At 32.4% G+C, this 26,842-nt stretch overlaps 1 protein-coding gene across 3 annotated transcripts in view; it reads left to right on the plus strand.

The window, feature by feature from the left end:
• The window catches only part of LOC112680081 (zwei Ig domain protein zig-8-like), a 305,945-nt gene that overhangs the window by 18,729 nt on the left and 260,374 nt on the right, over positions 1-26,842 (plus strand). Inside the window, exon 1 of one of the 3 annotated variants that reach the window (XM_025550078.1) lies at positions 26,423-26,702. The exons of 1 other annotated variant lie outside the window; for it this stretch is intronic. In XM_025550078.1, the coding sequence (XP_025405863.1) occupies positions 26,546-26,702 (157 nt within the window). In that variant the 5' untranslated portion in view covers positions 26,423-26,545. Of the gene's footprint in view, positions 1-26,422; positions 26,703-26,842 lie in introns of those variants that run through there. One more of the 3 variants, XM_025550075.1, reaches the window with a different exon arrangement.

Raw genomic sequence — 26,842 nt, forward strand, 5'->3', positions numbered from 1 at the left:
TCAATGTATTTATAGACATGAAATTTGTATAATAATACAAGTTCAACAATAGTTGATCGTTTGAATCTACAAATAGAATTCTTATCTGGTCAACACTGTGAGAATACTCATCTCATCGAACCGTTAATTATTATCGAAACGCTGATTTACTCTAGACTGTTTAAGATGTTTACTGCAAATCAATAAATATACTTCAACTGTTACCAGTCTTTATTTTCATATTCACGCTGCAATAACATGAAATGTAGGATTTTAATTTTTACGATTTTTTTTTTTTTCTTTCGTGATGACGTATTATAATTAACCGAAGTAAACGGTACAATTTAATTTTACTTACGAATGTTAACTTAACTAATATTTAAAATAAAAACAATTTCAATTATAAGCAATTCATGTGTTAAATATAAATATTAAATTCTTTCTTTGTTGTGTAAATGTATGATATACTACTAAATTATACATTTTTAGGTTTTCGCTGTAAAAATGATTAATTGTGTAATGTAAGAAATTTAAATAATAAAACCATAAGATTATATTTATTGGCAACTATCACATTTACAATAATCATATACTACTCGTATAAGTTATTTTATATAATAGGCTAAATGGTTGTCTTTAAAATTAATCGATTATCTTTCATGAAGTCTCTTAGAGTAACTTTCACTATTTTTTAACACTTAACTATTTTATTAATATTAAAAACAACACTGGCTACGTTCTACAATTATTAATTACATAAATTATACAATAAAATAAACATAGAAGTGCAAGAATCGAGAAAAAAAAAACTTAGAACACCTCTTAATCGTTTTAATTAGTTAAATAATTTTATAAAACATAAATCAACTATCACAAAACACATTTCAATCACAATTAATAATCCTCCGGTTTTATAAATCACTATACACAAATTCTGAAATAATCGAATAAAATAAATCACAACTACCACCGCACGGTTTTCATTAAATCAACTCGCTCGTTTAGATTTGTTTTTACTACCGGTCAGCAGTTGGATGTAAATATATTATTTACCCACAGTGCTACAGCGAGAATAAGTGAGTGTTTATATTTGATTTTTAAATAAACTACGATCCTAAGCCGGTGTAGGACGGAAAAAAAAAAAAAAAAAAAAAAACATTGTTACAGTTCGACGACCAATGCGTAATAATAATATATACGTATTAATCACCAACGCGTTCGATATTATCGAAATGTTCGCGTCTTGTCGACCACGGTTCTCTTAAGTCGGAACCGACGCGTACGGTTAGTGGAGCACGATATATCGGAATACGTGTCATCTTCACGGTCGTGTACATTTATACGGGCTACCGAGACCGGTACGGTGGATTACGGTGTTATTACAGATTCCGTAACCCTTGAAAATCGGCGATCAAACGCGCACACGCCCACGGACTCCGTTCACATTGTTTTGTTGACCCGATGTAACGATTCCGCACGCCCACTCGCACACGTTCGAAGCCGATATCATATTGCAATATGGCCCAAAGCAATAATCGAAATTAAATTTCCTGTACGGTCTCATATTAATGATGGCGGGGCAATAACGTGCGCCGTCGGAGCGATCGCGATGCGGCCAAGAGGCCACTCTCCGTTTGACTCTACGGCGAGCAGGTAACGCTTGGCTTTATACTTTATATATATATATATATATATGTGTGTGTATGTTATACCGACTACCCGCCGTTAATTTGAACATTATATTTGAGTCACGAAACACCGTAACGCTCACCTCCAAATAACAATGAAAGGATCCTCATCTCTTCGCGTCCGTATCGACGGCATCGGTACCCGAGTCATTATTGCGGAACACCCGTGCCCGATCCAGCTCACGCGCGGGCACCGACCAGCGCCCCGAGTACACGGTTAGTCCCGTCGGCCTAGCGTCGTTCACCGGTGGCCGTAGGTCGGTTTTCAATTTCGAAATGAAAATAAAAAAATTAAAAATATATGTACATACATTATATATTCGTGTGGCGGCGAAGATGTTGCGATTGAAACGAGAAGTTTTTCTTCGTCTACTCCTTTCAGAGTTAATGAAAATCGTGTTTCGAGTGAAAACTACGCGCACGGGGTTTCTGATTTCCATTTAAAACCTCGCACCGGTGCGTCAACTACGAAACCGACCGACCGTCGGGCGGAGGATGAGCGCACCTTGAGATGGACACACATTATGGTTTTTTATTTGTCCATGTACTGTGTACGCAGTAGTGCAGTTCGAACAACGTACACCGAAAGTGCGTAGGCGATGAAACGGACGAAAAACACCGTACACGGAAACACGGAATGAAAACCGACGAGTTTGATTAGTTGTCCGTTCGAAACGAAGAAAACGGGAAGTGTGTGCCCGTATTCGGTGTTTGCACTAAAACCGTATGACTCACGGTTATTATTGAACTTAATATTATTACTTTGTACCTAAGTTGATTTATAATACATTTTTAAAATGATGAAAATAACAATTAATAATAACAAAAATAAATAGTTGTATAGTATATATTTATTTTGTACGATTTATTTGTATGGGTCACAAAAAAAAAAAAAAAAAAAAAAATCGCCTAAACTCCAATTCAAAGGAGGAAACGATATTTATGAAAATTTACAAGGGGGCATAGGACGAAAAAATTTGGGGACCACTTTCGTACACTGTGCACGGACGCAAATAGAAGTTTCAGTTCCGGCTCCGAAATCTCGGTTCCGGCACCGAAGTATCGGTTCCCACTCCGAAGTGCGTTACGATGTGTGCTCATCAACGTCAACACGGGGCTTGAGCAATCATCCCCTTTCATATCCCCCCCTGACGACGTGACCGGTTGACGTGACCGCGACGAAGCACACGGACAGCCACGCGGGAACGAACGCGACCGTTTTGGTGAAACGCACGCGGCGTCGCTAACGGATAACATTACGCTTTAGTTCGGTACGTGTTTAACACCGTCTCGTCTTTGCGTACACCGCAACAACGGGTCTTATGGTAATGCTCTTTGAACCGAAACGGACGATTTTTAATATTGTTAAAACGGATACGGTGTTCGTCGTATTTCGGCATTGACCAAAAATTGGAATGTAAAAAAAAAAAAAAAGGACGGCCTTAAAATGTTTAATTTTTTATTATTTATTACCGTCAAGTGTGTTGTAGACATAAACCATCATCCAGGGAAAAACAATATAAAATTGTGGATTTTAACAACTAACGTACAAGGTTTATGTTTTTTTTTTTTTTTTTTTTTTTAACACGACGAAGCCTTTCTTTGTTTTAATGTGGGCTAAATTAAATTGTGCGATCCTAAATGCGAACGGAACGTAATCGAGTTTAATAATGTGTTTAGCATTTGAAGTCATAAAATTGATTGAATCCAAACAAAACTAGGAAATAGATTAATTGGAAAGCACACAATAATACGAGCGTTGTTTTCTTAAATATTACGAGATCGTTGGCTTGTCAGAGTGTATGCAATAACAAATAGTTAAACGCATGATTCCGTATAAAAATCAATGTTCGTTGATATCTATTTTCTATTCCGCTCGGATATCAAGTACGGATATCAACTGACGTGAAATACAACAATAAATATAGTACTAATATTATATTTGGATACAATTTTAGAACAAATGGTTACAAATTACAATAATAATAATATAGAAATTTCAATAAAATCACGATTCAAAAAGATTGCGAACTCAAAGGATCCAATCACGGTGAACGATTGCAGAATATAATTGAAACAGTAACAGTTATTCAAAACATTGTAAATGTTTTTCGGAATATCTGGAATTGAAGATTCTATAAAAAATCAAAGATCAGAAAATCAGAGCTTACAAAATGTAAAAAACTAAGAATATTAAAGGTAATAAAATATGACAAAAGTTCTTGTAGATATTTTAAATTTTAAAAAGAAAAAGTTGGTAGTTTTCAAAGTGATGATTGTTATTTGTCACACATTTTCATACCAAACACGAGCAAAAAATGTTTAAAAAATTAAAAAAATACGCTCGTAAAAAATGCGTTATACCAATCGCAACATAATTTGAAATTTGATGAATAAATGTTTTATTTCACTCCACCTGAAATGAGATTATAACTTTAGAATTATGTTATATACTATACACGTAAAGTTTGTAATATTATTGAAGAGTTATCAGCAACAAACATTATTTGAAAATAGTTTTAATTTAATTTTCCATCGTCTGAAAAATATTGTTTGACATAAATAAAATAACTAAAGAATTCAATTATAACTAGATAGTATACACTTAAGTTTTATGGTGCAAAATAAACATTCTACATTTCGTAGTAAAGTTCTATATGTAAATAACATCGTTATAGGTAAATATTATAAAATAATAATGGTAATATAGGTGTCCATTCATTATTTTATAACTTATAATTATCAATTATTTTTTCAAAATATAACTACTCGAAATAAATAATTTTTTTTATTTTAAAAACTAATATCATTGAATGAGGAGTTTAGTAGGTTCATGAACGTATGTGGTAAATTAAGTATTATATAAAAATAATTATATAGATTTCTATATCGTTATATTTATGACTTTTAAAAGCAAAATAATTATATTTTATTTTACTATGATGATGACTATACAATGTTAGCTGTTGTTAACTGAGTGTTACTATAAACTATTTTCAAAATATATAAAAATTACAGCATATTTAATTTATAAATAATTTTAAAATGCTCAGGTACTTTAATATGTGCGTTTAATCATAGTCTGTACCAGGACTTGAAATTGAAATAAAAAAATTCAATTTTAATTTCAATTTTGATTAATGGTATTCATTTTTTTAATTTTGATTTTGGTTTCAAATATTGATATTTATTTTTTGCAATTTCATTTTTGATTTTGAGTATCGATATTCATTTTTTTTCAATTTCCGTTACAGAAATCAGTATTTATTTTTTTTTCGATTTCGGGTTCACAACAGAATGTAATCCATGACTTATAATAATTTCTCAAATTTTAGTACATCATCAGCGTTATAGTGTTGTATGCTGTAGTGACAAGCAACTGATGTAGGTAGTATATATTTAAATTCATTTTTTTTATTACCTATGTTAAAAAACATTTCGTACAAACTTCAATTATTATTAAAGTGTCTCAAAAATGAAAAAAACATAACATGAAAGTGAAACTAAAATGAAGTAAATTAGGGATACATCTATGTGAAATGATTAAAATGTAAAATAAAGTTTTTTATTCATAAACTCATACATAATTTAACTAAATATGAGAACAATGTTTTAAATTATAATTGGGACAAATATAACAACTCCTTGCAAAACTGCAAAAGTACAAAATAAAATTATCTTAGGTTATTTGATTGTATATTAGTGGTTAGGTTAGGTTAGTTAAGTATAACTCACGAGTGACAGCCAATGGAATATTATAAATTAATATCTTATTTATAATAATACACTACAAAATATCCATATATATAGTATATTATACGGAATAAATCGTGTGTATAAAAACAACAATCGCTCAATGAATGCGGATTCTTTATCGTAAATATTATAAGAAAACAAAATAGGTACTAGTTTATTTATTATTATGTATAGTCAATATTATTACCAAATATGGCAATGTCTACGAATTGACAATATAAACAGACCTGTTGTCTATTGAATTATAAATTAATTTGATTTAAAATCGTTTTAATTATTAAAATTATTTTGATTTTCTAAAAGATTTTTAACGATTTTTATCGATATTTGAAATCGATTTCAAGCTCTGGTCTATACAATAATTACATGTTCATAGAATCCTGTTTTTTTTTTTTTTTTTGTTAATCCATTTAAAACTATTTTTATAAATATCCAATCAATGATCTTAATGCGAAAAGTTTCGAGGTCATTGTTAACTGATTTAATTATTTTTAATTTTCAATTAAAAATGGTGTGAATTGGTATATTCTATCAACGTCTGTATAAAAATAAAACGTTAATATTTTATCTGGCATACAGTTAAAAAAATTTAAACAGTATTATAATGAACAGTTATATCAAACATGATTTGTTGCATTTATTTTAAATAAAAAAAAAATCCTTAATTATTCGTGCCGAGGTAGTTTTATCGTAATACATTTGTCATACACACTTTTTAATTTTATTCGGTAAGAAACACGAGGTAATTTTCGGTAGTTAATGTGGACAGTTTTGAAATTAAAATATTACAGTAAAATTTCAGAATTAATTGGTTAAACTGAAATATATATTTTTACAATCTAAATTTGAAATGCTTATACATAACATTCCAAAAAAATGTGTTTCCTTTTCTTGTGCTTTTTGTTCAAAAATTACGAGCACGGTCTCATTATTTTTTATTCGTGTATTATATACATACATTTTTGTTTTCATTTATTTTAAATCATAATTTCTTTACACGTTATACATATTTATATATATATATATATATATATATATATATTTGTCATCATCTAATTGGTATCAGTTGCGTGAATTGTACCATAGGGAGCCCTAAGCGTTGCAAAAATGTCACTTTGATCCGCCCTAGAAATGTCTCCCAGATGACTTTGTGGTTAAATCGATCGTACCATTTACTATTATCCTTTTTCCTTTGGTCACTGTGAGTTGCCTCGGTAGGTTACTGTCGAAAAGACACTTTTATTCTTATCATCTTTTGCTTTCTTTTTCAATTTAATTTCCTTTTTTTTTTTTTTTTGTCGCTGTGCTCGAGGGCTAGTAAACTGTGTTACACGTACACGTGCAAACTCACATGCACACAAATACACATACTCATACAAGTACACATATACTTTAACACAGACACACTGACACACACATATACATATATATATATATATATATATATATATTGAATAAATACGGTCATTATCGGTCGTTCGTGCGTATTATCACTCCCTGGGGGTAAGAATGGCAAAAAGGCGTCGCTCGGTGAAAAGAGAGAGAAATCGTGAATAAAACACACATACACACCGGTGGAGGCGGGTTAGACACTGCATCAGATATTCCGGGTGTATATTTATTGTCTCTTGTAAATTTGTGGAACCTGCGAGCGAGGTTTAATTGATGGTCTTTTCCCTCCACAATGCTCCGGGCTTCTGCAACTCACGTACTCCCGCATTAACTGTTGTTCTCGAAAATGCGAAAAAGAACTTCCCCACCAAACTCGATTACCTTAATTTCCGGCCGGATTGTTTCCGCGGGGCTCTTGTACTACGAATTTATGTCCGGCGTGTCCGATTCAATCCGTTAAAAACTTCTCTAACCTCGAAAAGGTTAATTTATATTATACGTAAACCACCCAAAGGTCTAAAACTTTCCATAGAATTTCCGTGTGCTGGTTTTCTCCACCTTATGGCTAGCAAAGAAATCTCTAAAGGACAACAGTCATTGCGTTCCAATCAAAGGTCAACAATATAAAACATTTTGATACTACATTAGAGTAACACACACACACACATGCATGAATATGCCCCTATGTAACTACTATGTCCTTATATATTTGGTAGAGATCTATCTAAAATACGCCTGCAAAAAATTCATGAACACAGCAAAATTGTGTGATAAAAAAAAAAAAAAAAACTTTTAATTTGACAAAATATAAAATGTGTTCAACTAAAGTTACGAGTTAACAAATAATCATTAAGTAGACCTCTGTCTAAGGACTAATAATACTTACCGATACTTAAATTTATAAAATAATTATTTTTAAATGCTCATAATATTATAAGAATCTTTTAGGTGGTTAGCAGTTAAAGTAATATCGTTGACTTTGCATGAACGAAAAATATTTATATTTAAATTATATATCTTGTATGATAAATACGCATTATGAATTAGCCAATATTTCTAAAATACAGTATCAATTGAGAACATTAAAAGTTATTAAATTACTTATTATTCGAAAATTTAAATAGTATTTACCACGTCAACAGCAACATAACCATTGAACATAAACAATTACAATCAATATCTACAATTTTAATGAACAATTGTCTTCAGAAGATTGTTCCTATATAAATAAGATTCGCAGCTTACTTCAAATGAAATTGTGTTTTTTTTTTTTTTTTTAATAGTTCAATGTAACAATAATACTGTTTCGTAAAAAATATTTAAAAAATGTTCAACTATCTTACATTTTATTTTATATATTTTATGTAGATACGTGTTTTATATAATTATTGTTTTTATTTTTTATAAAATTTAATTTAAATATAGTTATGAATTTAATATTAAACACAACGATTTTTTACACTCAAAGACAACTGTAAGATTTTGAATATCAATTTTAGTTTTATTTTTTAAAATTATATATAGGTATATTTACTAAAAAATTAAATTAAAAATAAACTATTCGCACAGTTTATGATATTCATAACCATCACAATTTTTAAGCACAATTAGTATGGTACACTGTTTTTAGATTAACAGTATTCGCGTTTTGTACAAGAAAAACAAATAACAGACAATGTGAAAAGTTCACCGGATCTCACTCTTTTTAAATATTTGAAACAATAGTTTCACTTTCAAGAAAATCCAACTCGCATTCATCGGTAATAAGGGTATTTTTATTTCATACAGTTATGTGCGGAATTCCATGTAATTATTTTACTTATATAATAAACGCATGATATCGATTAATTAATTATTTGCATAAATTACTCGTATATTTATTGTTTGGTTTTTCAGCGAAATGACTGCAAGGGTAGGAACTCATTATTAAATATTTCAAAAGTGATCCTACACGTTGCAACATTTAATATTAAAAGCTAATTAATTACTTTCTTTTTTTTTAAAACAAAAAACAAGATAGTATATCTTTAAACAGTAATATGTATGTATGAAGAACTTTGTATCAAATGTTTAAGGATTTTTGTTAATTCAAAGTTATTTTATCGGTACATTCGAAAAAAAAAACAAATTAAGAAAACATGAGCATTTGAACTATTAATAAATTATTAATTATGTCATGTATAGAAAATAGTAAAACAGGAACTCAATGAAGATTTTTTCGATAATTTTTCTGTTATAATCTAAACAAAAATTCTATTTAATCAAAAACGTAATGCCGTAAATTTTGCCATTTTTTTTTTTTTTAACATTTTGTCAGTTTTTCACAATTATTAAGAAAACTGTTGGGAAATGTTTAAAACAAAATCTCTAAAATTACCAATTAGAGAACATTCCTATATTTTACTTTTTATTTAGCGATGAACGTAGCAATCATTCTGGTTAAAATCGTCTACACGAAAAAAAAACCCCTAAGAACCTAGTAAGACCAATACATTCATTGTTTCACTCAGAGTTTTAAATTAGGAAAATATGCAAAACACTTCAATGAATATCATAGCTTATACTATGCATTCATAATATAGAGACTCATATATATATTCGTTTACACAATAAATAAATAAATTGAATTATCTTTATATTACTATAATGGATTAGACTGATCGAATATTGCAGGGTTTATGGGAGGAAAAACGTATTAATGATACAAAATAGATGTACTGTTGCATTTTTATATAATTATTTTAGCTTATTTATGCAGTTTCAAAAAGTAACACAAATCAGTTTTGAAATAAAATAACAAGTCTTATAATACGAGTATTTTAACGCGTTTTGGATGATTATATATGTAATCGATTTTTTTTTTATATAAAATAAAGTATCGTGATGGTAATGGGTAATGGTTTTGCAGATTTATCCTACCGTAACCAACAGGGATATGAGATTTTAAAGTAAATATTCATATCAATCGTAAACGCATTAATATTCGGTTGAAAAGTATCGGATAGAATACCGAGTCGTTTCGCAACAGGCCGTGCTGTACGAACAGAACGTCATCGATTATAATGAAGGCTTGGCAGTAATTAAAAATCGATGGTTCTACGCTAAAACGTTCGAGAAAAAAAAAGAGCCGAGCAAACAAAACCATTAAGCTAATCCAACCGCGTCATTTTGCCCGCCCCGTCATCATAAACGTCGAAAAACTTTTCGTCGTACATAAAATTCGAGTATGAATTTTTTCGAGTACGAACACGGTTTTTCATCCCACGAGAGTAGTTCGCCCCTCACCATCGTCACCGTTACCACGGTCCACGGATACACCTCTGCGGCTTCGGGCAAATACTCGCGGGAAGGTCGTCGGCTAGCGACGTCGACAATCGTAACCCAAAGAAACAACTGACGTAGGGCGTTCATGACGGGTCGCCGCTGTTCTCGTCACGACACGAACAACAGCGAAACGACGCGATACGAGTGGGCGGAGTGGCCCCGGTGAGCAGTGTTGCGGGCGCCCATAAATATACGCGCGCACAGGGTTCGGGTGCGCGCCGTGACGTTACGCGTGCTCTGGACACCTGGCAGCGCGTACCGTTTGGGCGGCGACGGGTTCGAAGTCGACCCGAGTCCCGGCCGCACTCGCTCCGGTGGTGACGATTCGACCCCCGTCCCGTGTCTCTTATGAACATACGGCGACATCGCGTGGCCGCGGGCCAGCGAGTGGGCGTCTTCGCCGCGGCGCACGTGCTGCCGACTGCGGTTTTTCGATGCGTTTGGCGCACCGGGTGGGCGATTTCCGGCGTGCATCGACAACTGCTGTCGGTCCGAACGCGTTGTTCCCTTCCGGTGCAACACGATTGCGCAATTTTTCCTTTTTTGACCCGACTAATTACATCATGATTGCGCGAAAAAAATTTGCAACGCGATTGCGCCCCGATCCCTTTTTACCTGATAAAATCACAACACCATTGCGCACCAATTTATATGTGTATGTACTATGTATAATAATTTATGTACAACATAAAATAATGAATACAATACATACTTTCTATAATTTGTATGTACACGCACTCAAAATAGTAATTCACAAAATGCAATCTTTCAAAATCGAAATGAAAAGTTGATTGAGCTAATGATATTTATAATAAAAATATCGACTAATGGCTATCAGTATAGAAAAAAAAAAAGAATTTTTATTAAAAAGAATTTCGACTATTGGCCATGTTAGTAAATACATATAGCATACATGTAATTTAGCAAAAAAACATTTTTTAACCAAGCCAACGATGATAATTTGTTGACAGTCCAAAGCCCATAATAATTGGTAAGAAAAATTGTGAATTAATAGGTAATAAGTTGAATGCATGTATATGACAATTATATGTAGAAATTATGTATTGTATACAATTATGTGCGCAATGGTGTTGTGATTTTATCAGGTAACATGGATCGATTGCAGCCGTTCCATTCATCGAAGTTTCGATAAACTCGATCGATACAATGAATACGATTTGACGATCTGCGTACACGACGTATACGGTGACATATAGTCCCTATCACGCATGCGTAGTAAATAGTGCTGGGGAGGGGGAAATGTTTCAATGATTCTACACGATAAATGTACGGTAATGAAATTGATTGCAACAACTACGATTCGATGTAATGTCCCACAAATCTGTCCGGTGTGCATTGACTAAAACTCGTATGGTCTTACCATCTGCAGTTAGTCGATCTTTTAAGAAGTAATGAATTGACCGATCGATACCGGGAGTCAAGGTTCGCCGACGCGTGGTCCGGCCGGAACGTCATATAGTGGAAGTCGAATCTGATGGTACGTTGAAGTATCCATCCCCGAACCCCTAGGGACTACTCGGAGCCAGCTTACTACACTTACCGCCGAGCACGCTGGTCATGTCCGACGTAACGGTTCCCTGCGGCGTTCCAGTAGTCTTATTGTCGCACACTCGAATATTGGAGAACGTGTTCGTCTCTATTTCACTATTTCCGATTTTTTTTTTTTTTTTTTTTTTTAATTAATTCTTAAGCACGGATACAAAATAAAAACAGAAATATGGGCCTTTAAAGATATTATCTCAAAATATTAATACAACAAAGGATCAAGTACTCTCAAATCGTTATCATTAAATCGATGTTGTATTCATTTAATTTTCAATGGTAATTAATTTATCACAAATTATCTCGAGAATAAAACTCGATAGAGATTAAAGTTTTAAAACTTAAGTTTGATAGGTTTATGAACAGTTGGTGAAAATTTACTATGGATAAACAAAGACTATTTACTCTTAAAAATAATAAATGTATGTGTACTATTAAAATTGAAAATGAGGGGAGAGCATCGAAAAATAAAATCAGAAGAAAAATATTGTTACAAAAAAAAATATAGACACACAGAACGGAATCGGCCTTCGGCAACGATTGACGCTGACCGTATTATATAATTTAATTATCGTCCCGTCAACGTGACAGATATTGGTGGTGTTCTCGGTTGCCAACGCTTTTGACATTTTGTTTTCATACAATTTTCGTTTTTCACAGCTTAGTTTGGGCCCTCGTAATCATGACACGCAGCAGCTCGTCTCCAAATGGAATCCGCAAATGGCCCACTCATTCCGATCACCGGTCGGCCGCTAATGTTTTCTATCCGAACAGCGGACGGTTTTAACTCGTTCGCAGATGAATAGTATTCTAAAACCGACACAATAACAATTAGCAGAAATAATAATAATGATAGCACGGATTAACTTTTAATTTTTTTTTTTTTATTAACTTACTAATATTATAATATTTGTTACTATTTATTACGTGAACAATGCGAACGAATAATAAAACAGCCGGGTTAACACCGAGTAAACTTAATTTTCGCATATAATAAGCCGAGAGTGAATCTACGAGTCAATGGCAACGGAAACGACGACATTTCATAAAAGCATGAGCATCTGATCATTTTTCAGGACACCCTTTTAACAATTTCTTCCACCGGTCGAAAAAATAAAAATAAATGTCTGAACGCGTCAGAAATCACTTTGCACAATGATACATTGTGAATGGTTTTTATGAAATTACCGTGATACGCAGTAATACGATTATTATTTTGTGCGCCGTCAATCTTACATTATATATTGCAAGCATTAGTTGTTTAACAATAAACGATCACTTTTATTCTATAAAATTAAAAACATATGAATATAGTTATATTTTATTATAATTGCTAGTGAAAAGTACCGAAATCATCATATTCAATTAAATTTAATATTGTGTTTGAAATATATTCGATTCACTTTTCGTTTGTGACATAATATTTATTATTATGTATTAAAAATTTAAAAATTAATAAGTTAAATGTTACACAGTTTATTCCTAAGAAACTATTAAATCATAGTTTGCTTTCCAAATGAAATTGTTTGTATTAACAATGATAAGAACGCATTGAGTTATAATACTCAAAGTAATTTAAAATGAATCCTGATAGTAACTAATTGTATTTATGCATTATATTACGGTTATCATTACAAAATAGTATAAAACAGATCGAGGACGTCCAATAAATGCATTTATCGAACAAATGATCTCCGATTCTAGACTATCGCGGTACACAGGACTTAAGAGGTTAGCTGGAATCGGGAAATAATATGAAGAGCGCGTATCCGACTGTGAAATAAACCATAAGGTTGAATACTAGAATAGAGAGAGAGAGAGAAAGAATACTGTTGTATGCTTTTATAGAATCAACAATGGTTGACTGATTCTACGACCAATGAAAGACTTTATGAATAATTTTTATTTCGTTTCATTTGATTTTGACAATGTCAAATCTTGAACAACGCTAATGTAGAAATAAATATAATCTGACACGCATGGTGTAGACTTTTAAAATGTCTATTATTTGTTGTCAACGTTTAAGATGTAAATTACTATATAATCGATATAATTTTATGTCAAAATATATTTATATGTACAACGCAATTGGCAAATGAAAATGACAAAACTGATGATTTTAAATTTGAACTCTGGGTATTTCATTACTGGAACGATATTAAACGAATGGTGTATTTAGAATACACCTGCACACGCACGGTCTAAAATAGTAAATGTTTTTTCAAAAAAAAATTTAGCCCGTATTTTTGGGTTGGTGTTACAGAACTAAAAGGTTGATTACTTTTTTTTTTATGTACAATGGATTTCACTGCGTAATTAGTCAAGTAAATCACGGTGCAGATGGAAAATTGTCGGGTAAATGTAAAATGTGACCGAGAGAGTGGAAGAAGACGGAATGAAACGTCGTGGTTCAGGTATATATTTTTTAACGATCGCTGGTGGCAGCAGGAAACGAGAGGGTAATCAAGAAAAAACAAATAACCCGTATATATTTATAAGAATATTATGTATATTATGTGTTTGACACCAGTGCAAAGACGGGTTGAGAATATATCGTAACAATATTATTCAACTCGATTACGCAAACAATTAACGGACTTCTAAGGTCTGGTGGCAGCAGGAAAGAAGCGAGGTCCGATCCGTGGGTACAAGGTTAAACCCTGCGGTGAGGTCAGCCCGGTGGTGACACGACAAAAAAACAGATCTAAAGCGGCCTTTTTATTAGGAAAAAAATCAACATCAACAACGATAAATGTTAGATAGTATTAAAAGAAAAAGAAAAACAATCACACACCGCACTCTTTCTCCTTAGCCGTGCGTGGATGGCTGTAGACAACGGACATGTATGTGAATGATCGATTCAGGCGAATGAGTTGGTCAGCGGCGGTGATCGCGCATGATCGACACCGTTAATAATTATAATTATCGGCTAACGTAATCGCTTCGTATTGGCAAGGCGAACTTTGGCACGTCCAACCCGTGTTAAACGTCACGTGCTCTTCCGACAGAAAGTCGTGACGGGACCACGCGCATGTTCCCGTCGGTTCGGGGGGAAAAAATGCAATCAGCATGACGACTTCCATACCGGAATCGCAGATGTGGAATGCTCGATGAAAACAACCGGAATCGCTCGATCACCGACTATTGCATTGGTTCGGACTTTCGGTAGAGGAGGTAACGGTCCATCTGAGTAACGGACCGTAGTCGCTGTACATCACGAGCGTGTACACAACATAATGCAGAAACACCTTCGGTTTTCGTTAATACTGACGCCCTAACACAGAAAAAAAAAATCGATACTCCTTGTGAACTTACAGAATCTTTAACAACAGTTTTCGAATGCTTAACGACGTGTGTTCTACTTTCCGTTCGATTGAACCATTTTTCCGTGTTATACATTTGTCTTGCAATAACGATAAGCCTTAATTTTGAAAACCACTTCAAAATTTTAAATAACACATACGACAGATGTCTAATTTCTGAACATTTAAGTATTCAAACGTTGTTAGATTTCTAAAATACAACCACTAAAAGTGTTTAAATTTTGCTGTTTAACGTAAAGCTATTTTTCTGACAGATTTGACACGTACATGATATCGATAATGATTATTTAATACTCACACAAAGACAGCATGTGGCCGCATACATTATATAAATTTCCAATGTACAATAAACTAAATGCATATGGCTTGGAAAGAGTCTTAAACCCATTAGTTTACCAAAAATTATCCTTTTGTTAATACAGCAACTTCTTTTTACGTGCTTATCATATGAACTATGATTAAATACTCAAATAATCAATTTTATCCCAATAATTATACTCGTATTAATAAGTTTATTAAAATTATACATCTAGTCTGGCGATAACTTTCAACATGAATGAATGCCATTGCGTTCGCTCCGTAATCGGGTTTTCACTACGTAATTCGACCGTTTCGTTTTAACGTATAATATAAAACATTATGGTTCGTTATGGTTATTAAAAGTCTACCTCGCGCATCTATGCCTTCCAAACGCATATTATCAAACAGTTCTTTGTCTCTCCTTTATGAAGGAAAAAAGACACAAAAACTTTTACTTCACCTAACCATTACGCCGTTCTCTCTATAGAAGACATCAGTGATGACACCATGTTTGATGCGACTCCATCACCTTCTCGACTCTACACCGTCGTTCATCAATCTCACCCCACGGACCTGGAAGATCTGGCGTCACCCCTCTATATAAGTAACATCACTAACTTTTCGGTATTCAATGATACATTAATTAAGACCACAGTCCCCAACGGTTTTAACTGTAAGTCTACTCCTTCACATCTTATCGTTCGGCCCAGAGGCAAAGATGATTTCAATGCAATAGCTCTGATAGAAACTAACGCTAGTTTCCATACCCATCATGCTCACTGTAATCGACCATTTACCATCATCATCGGAAACCTCCATCAATCCACTCTCAGTACGAATATTTCGGCCGTACTGTCGGAAGAAGGACATATAGTGAAGGAAGTTCGTAATGTTCGAAAAAATAAGCGCCCTCTTCTAATTTTTTTTTGTCGATCTTGATCACAACCAAAACAATAACCGTTGTTTTAATATAATTTCATTATTAAATACGAAAGTAGTAATAGAAAAACCAAATGAAACCTACAGTCCGCTGTAATGCCATAATTGTCAAGACTACGATCACACAATAATATACTGCCACCACCCACCTCACTGCGTCAAATGTAGCGAGGCTCATGAGACAGAAAGCTGTACCAAGGATCGCTCCACCCTGTTAAATGTGTTCACTGCTTCGAGGGACACCCAGCCAACAACAGGGGATGCCGTGTCTATCAGTCAATTCTAAATCGCCTCAAAATCAAGTCTTCAAACTCCCATAACAATATCTCACAGACAAATAACTTAAACTTCGGTTCCCTTCCCAATGATCCTTCTCAATCTATTCCATCTTAGGATTTCCGGTCCTAAACCAATAATCTATTCTCAAAAAAAACTAACTTAAATTTAGCCCTCTCAAAATTCCTCTCCGATTTAAATTCTATTATTCACTCATTTCTTTCTGCCATATTAATAACCAAATAAGTTAACCCATTATCTTTCCTCACTGTTTTTGTATATATTCACTAATTACGATTTAATATTCTTATCTGTACAACATTCCGTATATTTTAATTTCATTATCTTTTATCATTACCTATAATATGTTATATAATAATGTATGTATATGTATTATAATTGTCGAACTATCATAGTTTTACTAAAAGTTCTAAGATAAAAAAAAAAAAAATTATACATCTTTATTTCTCTGTATAATGTTAATGGATCGTCACTCCTTAGAAATTACCTATTTAACTCCCACTCCAAATTTTCGTTTCACATAAATTAGAATACGAAATGTCACGTGTTGCTAAGTTTATAAAATGTATTATTTTTTTTTTCATTGTATTACAAACTGCGAACATTTCTTTCGCTTCAATGGAGTTTTTTTTCCCGATGTTTCGTTTAAAAATCACATATTTGTAAACGCAAAAATAATCTTATTTTAAGGTTTTATTTTAAAGTCGAATAACTTAATACTCTAAACTCTCCCTTAATTTCACCAATGAAAATAGGACTAATCCTTCTCGCTCAGTGTGCTCGTAGATAAATGCATAGGTAATACGTGCACATCCTGCCAAAATAGCAGCCAAGCACGAGGTATTCGATTTCGCAATCTGTAGTAGAGTGACTTACGAAAAGGATATTTACCGAATTATGGAAAAAAATAATATTCCTTCGTTCCATTCGATTCCCATGACTCATCCTAGCTTACAGAAATATCATTATTATCCTAAAAGATAATTCTTCCAATAAAATATTTTATTTGTAAGCCGTATACGGAAAGAATGAAACGTTTTAACGTTTATTTTCAAAAAAAAAATTAAATATCAGGCGTTATATTTATGCTATTGGTCATCTACACAATATTACAAAAATGTAACACTAAATCAAGTCAGTATTGTCTGAATATAAGAAGCTTTAGTTGAGCAGGCTTTACGTCTCAAAGATTTATACTTTTAAAATATTTTATTTCTTACCTACTAAGTTTATTTGCTCAACGCAAACTTAAAATGAGCTGTATTTTTATATAGAATCAATTAAGTTACGTATTTGAAACTTCACGATCATAGGATTTATTTAACTATTTTTTTTTATACTTTAAAGAATTTTATTTAACTATATTTTTTAAACATATTCATAGAAATTGTCGTGTAGTACAATATTTAAAAAAAATCCTGATAGCCTCGAGATTAAAATATATTTGTTTATAAAAATAACGTTATCAAAAATTAAGCCAGACTATTCGAAAATGAAACGACTTGTAAAGGAATTGATTGCTCATAACTCGATATATTATTAGCTCGGAACCAAATTTAAATGTTGAAAAAAGGTCAGCAGTGATTCTTCAAATTGATTTTGACATATTTTTATGCAAAAAGTCTGAATGACAGCTGATTCTATTATGTGCGTCGAATCTGAAACGTCAATAAAGACGTGTTGTGAACATTTTTTCGATGAGATAGAAAATCTCGAAACTCGTCACCACATATCTTTGAAACGTTCAAGTATTAACTAAACGCCTATTGTTTTTAGACTATTAGTTTTCATAATTTTTTGATTATTGAAAAAACTAGAATAGTTTAATTTATTATCACCGGGCAACTTGTCGTAGTTGCGTGTATGCTTCACGCATAAACTTTTAATTTTATTTTTTTTATCTTTCCTCTCCCCTAATACGTACCGTGAAAAACGGAACGATTCGTCGTTTTGTTTTTGATGCAATGACTTTTTTTTTATCTTTAATTGTTTTTATAGTATAATTTGTTTTTATAATTTATTAGTTCTAATACTATGTAAGTTTTAAACTTCAAAAATTTGCTTATCTCATTTTCAAATTTGCAAATGCATTGATAATTTCCTACATTAACATTCACTTGTGTTATTTTTGTTCTTTTATAATTAAATTCACACGTAGTATATTCATTTATAAAAAAATATATACACATTTAAATAAATGTAGTGGAAGCATATAGTTTTGAAGGAAGAATAAGAATACGATTTTAGCACAATTCTGCGCCCCTTTGCGATTCGCGTCCTTAGCATAGGTAAAGTTCGCCATACCCTTGCTACGACACTGATTATATTTAAGGTTTCTAAAAACGTTATTCGACAGTTAGGACGCATGCATTAATGGCAAAAAAAAATGTGTAAATATCGATGCGTGTTCTGCAGATGTTTAAATAGGTACGCGATCACGCTTCAATTTTAGTTAGGGCGAACGCTTTTATGCGGCACATTGATTAAATTTAAATTCAAAACGAAAATATTATAAAATTATAAAATCAATAACGTTCCTGCGGATGATCGAGTGTCAATCGTTATAGGCTGCAGTTTTTATGGACACATCAAGCAGCAAAATGAAAATATTAGATGATGAAATTTGGCTCGGAAAACAATAAAATCGAACTATATTGTGATATTTTGTTATTTTTCTTACGCAAAAATGTGCAGACCGAAAGTGCAGAAATCTATAGCCAGTGTAGTATAAAACATTGATAATTTAGCCTTAGATTCTATGGATGGAAAACAATCTTACATATTTTTGAATTTCGGATAATTTAACATACATTTTCAAAAGAGCACGAATATTTTGTAAACATTTTTAAATTATAAAAGTGTTATATTATTTAATACCGAAGGAAATACCTAAATCTGTAGGGATAGCAAAATTATGGTAATTTCCAGGAAAATCATATCGCGAGGGTAGAGGGAATTGTCAACAATTTTAACATGTCATGTGGTCGAGTGAATAAGATTTAGACTGATAATTATAAATTTTATTTATATTTAACTCATGAATGGTAGGAAAAGTGGAATACGAATATGATATTTATGACTAATAGGAACCATTTGCCGATTCCGAGTGCACGGATGGTTATAGGACGGAGAACAACTTCTATAGGATTTGCTTTTTGTCGCGAATTATCCGTCATCAAGCCGAGCGTCGACATTGATAATATATATTTAACGTGTCGGGCACCGAAACAATAATAAAATATAATGCTGTTATATTTTTATAGCGATTCGCTCCATCCGAAAACCCGTTCGCTGCTTATATTTTTAGCATTCATATGCGTCCGTAATTAGGTAAACCGCGATCGTTTTCCGGTCGATTCACGGTTTTTTTTTTTTTTCTGTTATTTAAATAATATACAGATTCATACGGAATATGTTTTCGATCGGTTTCTAATTGAAGTCGCAGAGCATGGAATCGAACTCAATCGAAGTATACCTGGTACACCGGAGCAAGTGTGGCTACACGTTTACTTGATCGAAATCGGCACCACGTTACCAATTGGTCGTGGTAGTCAATTAACGTGTGTTGCCAAACGGTGATCCTGAATCGCACATACGGTGTGCACGTACACCATTTTACGTAATAGGTTCTCTTTTATCTTTTCGAATGGTAAAACAGACGTGATGTTTTTTCCTAGACAACTGTAATAATGTTTTCTGAATCTCGAAACACCATAGCGCGTATTACCATATTTCGGTGTATAGTTACCATACGTTGTACTCTACGTTGTTTATATATTTATTTATTATTTTTGACGAAATACATAAACACTACAAGTTGTACTCTGTACTGTATACATATATTTCGTTTGTTTGACAAGTTCGCGTAATCGTTATTTGTGCACCAGTTCTTTTATTTTTTTCGCGCACGTCAATAATTATCGATACATTTTTTTTTTTTAACTTACAGACGAAACGAAATACAGTTTCAGTGCAATTCAAGCCGATCCCCTATCTCATGAAGATATTGTATTTTTGATTAATTGCATACGCTCGAAAAAATACTGCTATACCAAGAAAATTACTATTATATATGCAAGCTCTTGTTTTGTTACATACCGTAGGAATCGATGTTTTCACTCGCTGGTCTTAGCAGTTTCTCGAACCATACTATCAAAAATATTGCATTATTTTGGTTGAAATTTGGTTTTGGATAACCATGTACGTAAAGAAATATGTAACTAAAGTAATACAATTTTATTAAAACAAGTGTTCTGTAATTTTTCAGTTTCAAAACTATCAAAATATGAAAATAAATCATCTTTTTACAACACTAAGTGTGTTCAGTTTTAATTCTAAAGGCACTAAAGACACTTTTTGATGATGTAATTACTTTTACACGAAACAAAAAATATGATTTTCTGACCTATTTTTCAAAAATAATAAACAATTTATTTGTTTATAAATTCCATTTGTCAGTACATAGGACCACACGCTTGTACGATGAAAGAGAGTCACAAAATTAGAATAAGAGACCTCGGGCCATTTGCTTTTGGCCACCGGGAGAAATTAATTTTTTCAACATGCTGAACGTGCGTTCCGTCTACCAATTTAGAAACTCTAGGTGTAGTCATCATGAACCCGAATAATTATTTAACAATTCGACCGTGAATTAATTTCTCTAAAGTACAACTTAGTGCAAACAATTAAAGAAAATTGGTCCAGTAGTCTTGCAATGACTCATGAAGCTTTACGACCAGTTGGTGATATTTTAGAAGTCGAGATCGAGCTACACCGTTGTTTTGAAAACACCAAGAATTACATTTAGGGTAAAAAAAAAAAAAATTAAAAAAAAATCACTTATTTTTTTACAACATTTGGGTAACGATAAAATTACGGTAATAATATGACACTATTTATGTACCAAACATCGTTTTATCCTATACCTACGCCTATGCGCCATCACAATATAACGATCAACTGTTATAAAACATTCGATCGATGGAACTCTATTTGCGTGCGTGTAATAAATTAATAAACTTCGAACCAATAGTGTTTACTCCGTTATCAAATAATAGTATTGTTTTATTGGCACGTATAAAGGAAATTGAAGTTTACTATGCGATTGCGAAACGTTTGGATACGCCCCAAAACGTTTCTCGCGAATATTTTTGATTTCCTGTACTCGTGTGCTTTATAGTCATGAATTATTTTTTTGCGCCTATATTGTGATTCACATTTGCATTTCAACCGAAAACATATACAGTTATGCAAGATCTCCACATGTTTTATTTTTGTTTGGCTATCAGTCAGTGTAACGAAAGCAAATCTAAAATACTCCCTTATACGCGACACATGTATCATAATGTCCCGTTGTCGGTGTGATGTCCAGATAAGAAAAAAAATTATCTCGATGTGATACGGATAATTTTATATTACCTGGGTACAGATAAAGTTACAATATATTATTTTCATATACATATATGATTTAAAGATAATGGTTAAACGATATAATAAAGTAAGACAATAAAGATAATAAAGTAGATACATTTGTTTCTTTGCTAATCAATAACAAAATAATACATATTGTTATTGTTTATAGGATTAATTATTTGATATTTAATTATTTGCAATTAAATAAAATATTTTCGTTATCTTCCAAGATTATACCTATTGAATCAAACCGTTGTACCAAGAATTCGCGACATTCTTTTGACAGAAAAACAATAAATTTATTCATAAAAACAAATTGGTACACCAGCTGATTGTTTAAAAATATTTAATAACTATACATAAATAATGATCATAAATAATAGGTACTTTCTAAATATTAATTTAATAAAAATGTCTAAATTAATCCTTTCTAAAATATTATATACTTGTCAAGAAGCAGAAACATAAGCACGCACATACGAAATAACGTCAAAATTTTTTTTAATACACAAATAGCTAAATACGATAAAATATAAGAAGTTATTATCCAGATAATTTATCTAGGTAATCTCAACGCTGCACATTCTGTATAACAAAATAATTGGATACTACAGCTTAGGATGTACAGAGCTGATATTATAATACAACATAAGATGCATAGAAAATTAACTAATGTAAACGTATTTCAACAAAGGACTAAAATTGTCGCTTTAGGGCTCAGATTATTATCTTCCGTACAGTAATATTTTTGTTTTTTTTTTCGCATTATTTCATTTTATTTACTGTATATCTAAGTTTTAAAACTGGCATATTGTATGAGACATTTGTTTTTCTTCTGAGATCATACAGGAGTCTATCCTGTGGTTAACTTATGTACATTTTCAATTTAAAAAAACTATTGTATATCTACTCAATAATTAATGGATGTTTTTATTTTTTCATTTTAATCTTTTATCTTTTTTATTTTAATCTATACATATTAATATCTTGATTCAAATTTTAACTATACATTAAAATATCTGCATTAAATTATATTCATTTTCACACTATGTTTTATTAATAAAAATTTTCTTATGATACTCGTAATACTATTATAACATCTTACATCCGAGAACTTAAAATATAATGTTTGAAAGATAAAAAAATATTTTCTCTCTTGATTCATTGCGTGATAAATATAAAAACAACTATGCTGGTACTGAAGCTAAACTTTTTTTGTCAAATGTAAGATATTTTTATAGAGTTGACTAATGATACTTTTTATTTTTGCATATGGCCTTCTAAAACCACAATTACCCTAAATCAACTCTTCTATTTCAAGGTGAATCATATTATTCATTATTTCTTCATAACTTAAATTAACCAACACTTAATGTAATTCGTATTATTTAAATATTCCATTATACTATATTTATTAGTGAGAAATACACATAAAACAGAGATATAAAAGTTTTAATTCAGATTATAAATAGGAAAAATCGATCCCTGCAGCACATAAAAAATATACATGATACATGTATTCTCACGTATGTCTAGCACAGTAAATAAAAAATCAACATAGTTTCATTTTTATAATTAGCCAAATAATCAGGTTAAAAATATTAATTATATAAATATAATATAGGTATAGTTGGCTATTAAATAATAACAAAAAATTATTTTGACCTTGAGGTTAATAATTTCCTGCTAATAAAATTAAATTTAGCTCGATGGACGTCAGAGCATCAAACTTAAATCTCTAATTATATATATGTCCAATTGGTTTCTTTATTATATACCATTTGATAATTGATACCATTTGGCTGTTATTTGATGATATTTTAGTGTGTATAAATAATATGTATGTACTCGTATGTTTAATTTTGTATATTATTTATGGTACATTATTATTTTTGAATGTACGCAATTACCTATACATTTTATTGCAGTTATGAACAATAAAAATGAAAACCACAGTAGAATCGCCCCCCCTCCCTTAGTGCCCCGTTAAATAATATGACATCCTCAAAAATAAAAAAGCTCACATGGAAGCAGCACCATCCACGTTGGGAATTATTGGTCTAGCGAAAATTCTGAATAATTAGAAAAAGACTACTTCATTATATGTACCTAAATATTTTCCTCATACGACTGTATATTATAGCATATATAACAAAATATCTAATTATTATTCAAAATTATTCTCATTCTAAGTCGATTAAAATAAAAACGATTTTTAGTTAGGTACAAGTATAAAAAATAATTACGAAATATTCCTAATGGACATAATCTCAAACGATTATCAAAGAAATATTACATTCCCTCAGAATACAAACAACAAGTCCGTAGAAACTGTAGTTTATAAAAGATATTAAAATATATTTATTTAATACATGCATTAAACTTTTTAATTTACACAAAAACTTTACCGTAATTGATTATTATGCAGCACACAAAATGTGCGTGAACTTTTTTTTAAACTCTTGGTGATGACGTTTTCTTTGAAACTTTCTTACAAAAAAAAAAAAAAAAAATAATAATAATAATAATAAAAAAAAAAATAAAAAAATGTATATACAATTAATAAAATAAAAACCCGTTATTTATCTGTGCATAATTTTGTTACTTGTTCACTGATTCGTTTGAATCTTTCATACAATTATATTTTCCCGCACGAGCCTATCATAATATACCAAAAGAATGTAACCTTGTAGAATGTAATCGTAACCTTTCAATGTACAATAAAAGATCGAGTCAGTATATGGTTTGTTCACCTTAGGTACGTACTTCGCATGTGAAAAAAAAATATATTACATTTATCTTGTGCATCTGGGGTTTTTTTTCTCTTTGTCTTATCATTATATTACTACATAAGATATATCATACGCACAAAAGCTTATTGTTTAGTAATCAATTGTGTAGTATTTGGACGTGAGAAATAAAGTAAATTTCATTCGTAATGTTCAATCTTTGTCTCGTACCACCATCGTTTCCCGACCTTTTTAGTATAACTCATAACCCACAAAATAGAAGAAAATCTCACTTCCATCTTGTATTAAATGTAGATGTGTGTAAAATAAACGGTGTTTCTGAATAAAAATTTTAGAACAAATAACTTGCGAACGCGTATTAGGAGAAAAAATATTTTATAATATGCAATTCGATATTTTTAGATTAAAAAAAAAATATACATATATAAATAAAAATTGTTTTCGTTCAAAAGGTGTAATTGTTATTTTTGACCAACGTGACCCTTTCTCTGTAAGATCGTGATCCTTGAACCAAGAAACTATACTATTATATTGATGGACAACAAAAAAAAAAAAAAAAAGACAGATGAAATGTAAACCAACTATATTACGTTAAAGTATAACAATCGAATTGCACATACATATTCGACAGTCTTAGGTCTGAACCACGAGTGAAGATGTTATAAATTAAATTGATGGAACGAATAAAAGTTTTCGATTCGACCAATTTTGTGAACAATGACATAATTCATTCACATAAATAAATATTAAACGGTTGTGTAACGAAAACGTAAAATATTATCGTACTTATAATACGACCGGAACAAGTTGATATTTGAGAGACCTACCGCAGAATATAATACGGGTCCGTTCTCGTTACGAATAGCAGTTACTAGCACAGCGACAACATAGTAAAGATATACGAAAACCAAAAGGAACACGGTCGCGCAGTAGTAATAACGATTTTTCCTTTCTTTTTTTTCTTTTCCCCTGCGATCGAAATATCAGTACACAAAAGGTCGTGTCTCGTTAGGAGCGGATTGCAGAGATATGTGAAGAGGTGGCGACCGTGAAGGTAGCAGCGGAGAAGTGTATGTATATCTAATTGGTAATCTCGTTTCGGTCGACGATTCTCCTCCGGGCAGCCGCTTACGACGATGGCGACGATGAATAGAACAGCTGACCCTGCCTCCACCGTCGCATTGCAACACACGCACACACATTAACGAATACACAAACACGTTTACAAATACCACACACGCGTGTATACTGTACAGCGAACGCGCAGCACAACGGTAGAGGAGAAGTAATACGATTACGAGGAGGTCGCTGCGTTAGCCTTCGGCGAAATCTTTTATCTCCCCCGCCTCACGCTAATATAGCTCTATTTGTTTTCTATCGTAAAACGTATTACACGCGCGCACGAGAGGCAAATGGTCGTTTGGGGGCGATGGGGACGTTTTAACTCCGGGACGGAGATCGGTAGAAGTCGACGACAGGAACGAGAAGGAACCGCGATGGCCACGGGCGAGTTAATTTTCCCGGGCCGAGTTGACGGACATCATCGGGCGATTCGACCAAACGATACGAACGTTATTGCACTGAATTTCCCTCGCGCACATGCTGCAGTGGTCACGGATCAGCCGTCGCACGCGGTTCAAACAAAGAATACCGCCAAACCGCTCCGCGTCGTGCCCACCCGTGATCTTGTCCTGGAGGCGTGACATTAGCCGGTCAAAACGGTTATGAACAACAGCAGTTACGAGCGGTCATTGTTTTCACGACCGAATTGCGAGGTGACAAAACACTTCGGTTTCAGCAGACGGTAATTAACGGTGGATCGATGATCACTGTGCGAAACGCTGAAAGATCGATCCGCATCGAAGAAATACGTCTTGACGGTTATTCGCGCTTGGGCGACATCGATCGAGCGGCGCCGCGAACACAGAAACACGTGATAGACGAACGGTTCCGTTGCGTTTCCGCCAAAACCACCGCAGGTAAGTCCGCCGCAATAATTACGCGGCGCCCACGCGTTCCGAGAGAAAAACAAGTGGCCGACACCGCAGGAGTCTGCCGTTTTCGTTTTATTTTTTCAATTTTTAATTTCTAATCGCGCATTCGTTTGAATGATTAATGA

Source organism: Sipha flava, unplaced genomic scaffold, assembly GCF_003268045.1.
Source record: "Sipha flava isolate LNK unplaced genomic scaffold, YSA_version1 173_pilon_pilon, whole genome shotgun sequence".
Taxonomy (NCBI): Eukaryota; Metazoa; Arthropoda; class Insecta; order Hemiptera; family Aphididae; genus Sipha; species Sipha flava.